This window comes from Peromyscus leucopus, chromosome 19 (assembly GCF_004664715.2).
Source record: "Peromyscus leucopus breed LL Stock chromosome 19, UCI_PerLeu_2.1, whole genome shotgun sequence".
Lineage (NCBI taxonomy): Eukaryota > Metazoa > Chordata > Mammalia > Rodentia > Cricetidae > Peromyscus > Peromyscus leucopus.
In genome coordinates this window covers 43,516,997-43,523,054 of record NC_051079.1, presented here as the reverse complement: position 1 = coordinate 43,523,054, position 6,058 = coordinate 43,516,997, and the positions used below count along the sequence as shown (strand labels likewise).

The following is a 6,058-nucleotide window of genomic DNA, read 5'->3' as shown; positions in this document are numbered from 1 at the left end:
AGGATGTTCATCAGGACTCTCAACTACCATCTCTATAGACTGAGTTGATCCCCCTCAAACTCATTTCTATCCCAGAAAAACCTCATCGGGCCTCTCGATGATCAATATTTAAGCCCCTCATCAAAGTCTATGGTGTCTGATTAGCCTATTCAAATAACATTTCTAGTCTTTGTATATACAAAATAGAAAAGCCACAGATGATGTGTCTTTATAGTTATGCAGGGCCTCTTCATCATGAACTATTGTCTCCTCTGCTTGGTCACAGGATGTTCAAACCCTGATGAAATGCATTTGGGTTTGAGAAGGGCTAATCTGTTTTCCTTCATTGCAACGGAAAACTTTGGTAGAAAAAGCTTTGGTGGAAATAATTTCTTAGATTTTTTAGCCAGGTACTTAACAAGGATGAAGAGACTGGGTAATTTTGATTACATAATAGGGGACTAGAAATATTAAGAGTATGGATAATTTTAGGGACTTTAAAGGATGTGTCTGGTAGTTTATTTACTGAACCTAACCGCTCAAAGGCAGAACTAGTAGGGAAGAGGATTAAATGGTCTTTTAGACTATGCTTCTGGACTCATTTCTTCTTTTGTTTTCTTATGGAAGGCAGATGACATTGATAATGGTGTTTTTTTCTATTTCTTATAATGGGTGTTTCTGTTTAGCTAAATAATGGTGCATACAGTCCTTAAGTTAAAAGGTAGAAATTTAGGAAATAGTTTGTAACTGCTAATACAGTTTTAGTATAAAAATTAAATAAGAAAATAATTTTACATGGAATCATGTCTCATTTTCATGGTGATTATGAAGTATATGAAGATTGGGGCAGGAATTTGTTAAACAAAAAAAGCTTTGCATTTAGATTAGATACACACACACACACACACACACACACACACACACACACACACACACACAGAGAGAGAGAGAGAGAGAGTCTGATTAGTGTTTGGAGACAGTCTTTACCTGGAGAAACTCTGGAGTGACTGAGGAAGGACTGGTCATGTGTGAAGATCTTAAAGAACTTGAGCAGACTTCTCATCCGTGCTCTGTATATACTTTGCACATGCCTGGGGGTGTGATGGCGGGTACATGATTGCACTTCTTATTCTCCATTAAGCTAAAAGCAAAACAAAATGTCTCCCAGAATCTGTTTTTTTTTTTGGTGTTATACAGCATTGATCTTTTTGTTGTATTTGAATAAAGTAGATTTCTCCCACCCGTCCAGGGACTGTTCTTGCTCATTTCTTTAGCTCTTGACTCTACCGTGGTTTGTTGGAGGTGGCTTTTTACTTGCTTCCTTTTGTACCTGGGCATTGAAATTATAGTAATGTATTTGCTAAGACCATCTTATCCAATCTTGGTGGTTTAGGAAGTTGGGAGGCTTTCTGTTTTAGGGTGACCTGTCAATTGCTTTCCCCCATCACTTGTGACTTTCATTCTTTTTGATTATGTTGTTAATGCTATCTAAGATTTTATTTAGGTTTGCATTTTGCTGACAAATATAGTTAGGATTTTAATGAAGAAGTTCATTTGATTCTTGAATTATTCTTTAATGTACACTGTCAACTCATTACAAAAAAAAAGAAAGAAAGAAAAGAAAAAAATCTTTGTGGAATAGACAGCTAGGCCTCAGGGGTACCAAGTTGCTTAATAAATACAATTTCATAGCAATTAAAAGTGACATTTTTCAGCAAGCCATCAATGTTCAGTGCTAACACTCATGTTTCTACAGTCACTTATTTGAAGTACCAAAGCATCCTTTGGAATCCATGTCTTAAATTGGAAGTTAGCATCACCTGCTGTTGAGAGACAGCCTCAGGTTTGTCCCTTAATGTGCTTTTCAGAATGCAACAATAGAATGTAGAGTTGAAGCTACTTAGGGATCTCATTTTGATGGAGACGTGGGAAATCAAATATATTAGCTGTCAAGAAAGGGCCTCACCAGGAATAACTGGCTTCAACGCTTGACTTGATTTTGTCTCTGAAGGGAATGATTTGTCACAGAATAGGTGTACTTTAAATCTTATTTGACCAGATTCTAGTTAAAAGTCCTTTGACTATCAAGAATTACACTGTAAATGTCAATAGTATTTTATTTGATATTAACATGAGCAGTTTAAGTTTAAAATTATGTGATATAATTTTATTAATTGGAAAATGTCTTATGTCTTATTGTCTTTGATATTTTTGTTCAGGGGTAAGCCAACTACAGCTTGTGAGTTTGGAAAAGTGTTTTTTGGTTTGTTCCTTTTTTTTTTTAATACTGACTACAGTAGAGTCTTAGCTTACAAAGTTTAACAATATATTTCTTAGCCTTTAGCAGACAAAGTTAGTTGACCCTTGTGGTTGGAGTAATGTCTTAGTAATGGAGCCTGTTAGGGTTTTTTTGTCCATATTTGGAAAGGGTAAGATTAAATTTACCATTTGTTCCATATTTGGGATCCTTGAATACACATTGTTTTTTCCAGACTGAATTTTCTCTCTGTTTTTTTTTTTTTTTTTTCTTTTTTGGTGGTGGTGGTGGTGGTGGGGGCGGGGGCAGCGTCTCACCCTGTAGTCCTGGCTGGCCTGGAACTTCGTATGTAGACCAAGCTAGCCTCAAACTCAGAGAGATTTGCCTGCCACTGCCTCCTGAATGATAGAATTGAGGGAGTGCACCACCATGCTCAGTTTAGACTGAATTTTATCCGAGTATTGGGGCCCATGGAGCAGTCCTTGCTAGGTCTATGTTGTATGTCTCATCTGATCATCTTGAACACAGTGCAGAGGGTTAACTGTGTCCAATCTGTGGAAAGGATTTACTGAGGGAGAGGGGTCAGCGTCAGGATGGGACTTGAATGCAGTTAGTCATTTTCATTACTTGCATTTGCTGTTCCCCTGTTAGCCTGTCTCTTCCCAGATCAAAGTCTGTTTTCCATACCAGGTTGTAGTTTCGGACCCAGTCAGAGTTTGGGAAGTGGAGACAGTTGGTATATGAATATGTATTAACTTTTGGTCTTGCTATTACCCAAATACTGTAGTTTGGATCTTCAGCTTCCTCTAGTGGCTCATGCATTAAAGACCTGTTCTCTGTAGAGGGGCTAGCAGGAAGGTGCCTTATCTCATGACAGGTGTTCTGGTCATGGTGTCTGTGGAGATGTCTATTGGTGAAATTATTAAGGCCACTCCACATAGTTAAAAGGAAGATTTATTTAGTGGGTAACTTACAAATTAAGGGATAGGTAGGTCGCAGGGACTGGGGAAGGTGTATCGCAGTCCAGCAGTGTTCTCTAGAGCTCTGCTAGGTCCATCTCCACTGTTCAGGGTCCTGGAACAGAAAGCACTTGCCCATCCAGATCTCGGGTCTCCAGGCGCCTCCCCTGGCCCCGCCTTATAGGCATGACAGTTGCCAGAGTCTCAATGGGGGGTTGGAACTTCCAGATCCAAGCTGGAATGGCTACCCACTACAGATGTCTGAGACTGGTGTCCGCCAGTCTCCATTCTGTCTCTTCTGTTCCCTGGTCATGCATCTCATGGACTTCTGTCATGATGTGATTTGGTGCCTTGTCATAGTCCCCAAAGTAGTGGGACTAGCTGACAATGGGTGGAGACCCTCAAAACCATGAACCCAAACAAGCATCCTCTCTTTGAAAGATGGCTGTCTCAGGTTTTTGACTTGGCACCAAAAAACATAATAACCCATTAAGTGGTATTCCCAGTGGAAGAAACCAAGGATGCAAAGGGCTTATGAAGAAGCAAGAGCTCCTGCTGGCTGATGCCCTCCTTCATTCCCACCAACACCTCCTTTAGCCAGTTTCCAAAGTGTTTCTTGTAGTTATTTAAATAAGATTTGTCAGTTCTTGATTTACTGACTACAGGCAATGTCTACTTCTTAGAGTGAAAGATAAAGGTTTACCTAACTCACCCACATGCTCCTGCTCTTGCCTCACACGTTGATGGTTATGTTATTAGTCTTACCTTTCTAACTAGTTTTCTTTATAACTTCAGAAAATAGATCAATGATTCTGTTTCTTTCTACTTTTATTTCAGTTGACTGGTTTGATTTTTCTGTAAGCTGGAAAATTGGTCCCCCTATGATTTTCTCTGCCTCCTTCTCTTCCTACCTCCCTTCAGGTTAGTTTTTACTTTATATTGTTGAGGTTCATAACATTTACATTCTGATCTGCAATTACAGCCACACTATCTGTGTTTTCTGTTTTATGCCTTTGAGTTAAAAATAAAAAATCTTTGTATCACTAGGAATTCTTTTTCATCATCATCATCATCATCATCATGCTGTCAAAAGTTGTAGCATGCTATGATTGTGTTCCTCTGATTCTGATTCTGTTCCATACTCCTAGGCAGCTCATCAAGGTAAGATGGAATCCTTTCCTTTATTTTTATTTATGCATGTATTTATTTATTTTTGTTTTTTTGAGACAGAGTTTCTCTGTGTAGTCTTGGCTATCCTGGACCAGGCTGGCCTTGAACTTACAGAGATCTGCCTGCCTCAGCCTCCTGAGTGCTGGGATTAAAGGTGTGCACCACCACCACCACCACCACCACCACCACCACCACCACCACCACACCTGGTGGAATCCTTTCTTTGATATCTCTCTGTTTTCTTTTTTTTTCTTTTTCTTTTTTTTTTTTTTTTTTTAGATTATTTGAAATACAACTTTATTCTGATTCTAAACAAAAAGAATGGGAATGACAGTAACAAACAAGATTTCACCACTGACTGAATAGTGTGATGGGACTGTAGCAGTCTTATTTTTGAAATTCAGGAAGGAAATAACTGTGTTCCAAACAGCTAAATATGCAAGTCCAAAAAAAAAAAAAAAAAAAAAAAAATGAAGGTATGTTTTAACTGCCACATTCACTCGAAGCCCATTCATTTCCTTCAGTATCCCAATGAAGTACACGATCTGCTTAGCTAAATAAGGTGGCACACATGCTGCACCGCTGACGTCACAGGACAGTTGCCTATAAAACTAGACTTCTGACTCAGGGCTCCAGTTTCACGTTCTCACAGGTCATCATCCTCGTCCGGGAGGGCAGTCGTTTGAGCAACCTCTAAATCATGCTCATACTGTGCTGCCAAAGCTGGGTCCATGACCACCTCAGGAGGGGCAAGAGGCATGGCAACAAACTCCAAATTAGGGTCTCCAATGAGCTTTCTGGCAAGCCAGAGGAAAGGCTTTTCAAAGTTGTAGTTACTTTTGGCGGAAATATCATAGTACTGAAGGTTCTCCTTTCGGTGGAAGACAATAGATTTTGCCTTCACTTTTCTGTCCTTAATATCCAGTTTATTGCCACACAATACAATGGGGATGTTTTCACACACACGCACCAGATCTCTATGCCAGTTAGGTACATTCTTGTAAGTGACTCTTGATGTTACATCAAACATTATAATGACACACTGGGCTTGGATGTAGTAGCCATCGCGCAGGCCTCCGAACTTCTCTTGGCCGGCCGTGTCCCACACGTTGAACTTGATGGGCCCTCTGTTGATATGGAAGACGAGCAGGTGCACCTCCACGCCCAGGGTGGCTACATACTTCTTCTCGAACTCGCCCGTCAAGTGGCGCTTCACGAACGTCGTCTTCCCGGTGCCTCCGTCGCCCACCAGGACAAGCTTGAACTGGACCTGCGGCTCTCCCTGGGCGGCCATCGCGGCGATCCTTCCAGCAAGAACCTCCGCACTTGTCTGACTGAAGCTGGAAAGATGGCGGAAGCGCGATTCAAAAATCTCTGTTTTCTTTTCTTAGGATTTTTGTTAATCAGATGCTGGCTAACCTTTATCTTTATTAATTTTATGCAGCTCTCTGCTTTTTACTCAGATTAAATTTCTATCCTGTTCCGCATTCTGGTGAGTCCATACAAATTTGTTTTCCACCTATCTCATTACCTTTCAATATTTCAGCAGCTGACCTTGCTGTTCTGTTTCCTCACTGCTTCTAGAATATACCATCATGAATCGTACTTCTTGCTACAGGCCTCTTCTGATCTTCTCCAAGCAGTGCTCTTCCTCTGCCTGTGAAAAGCCAAGCTACCCTATTTATGAAACCTG

The 6,058-nt window shown here is 40.4% G+C and overlaps 1 protein-coding gene across 1 annotated transcript; it reads right to left on the bottom strand.

Moving 5' to 3' along the window:
• Positions 1-4,908: 4,908 nt before the first annotated feature.
• On the bottom strand, positions 4,909-5,725 carry LOC114706098 (GTP-binding nuclear protein Ran-like). Its single transcript, XM_028888321.2, has one exon. The coding sequence runs from the start codon at positions 5,657-5,659 to the stop codon at positions 5,012-5,014; it is 648 nt and encodes a 215-aa protein (XP_028744154.1). The 5' UTR covers positions 5,660-5,725; the 3' UTR covers positions 4,909-5,011.
• Between the last annotated feature and the right edge of the window lie 333 nt (positions 5,726-6,058).

What these genes read in the sequence shown, in the direction of transcription:
- LOC114706098 (XM_028888321.2), bottom strand. Translation starts at nt 5,659, where the DNA reads ATGGCCGCCCAGGGAGAGCCGCAGGTCCAGTTCAAGCTTGTCCTGGTG.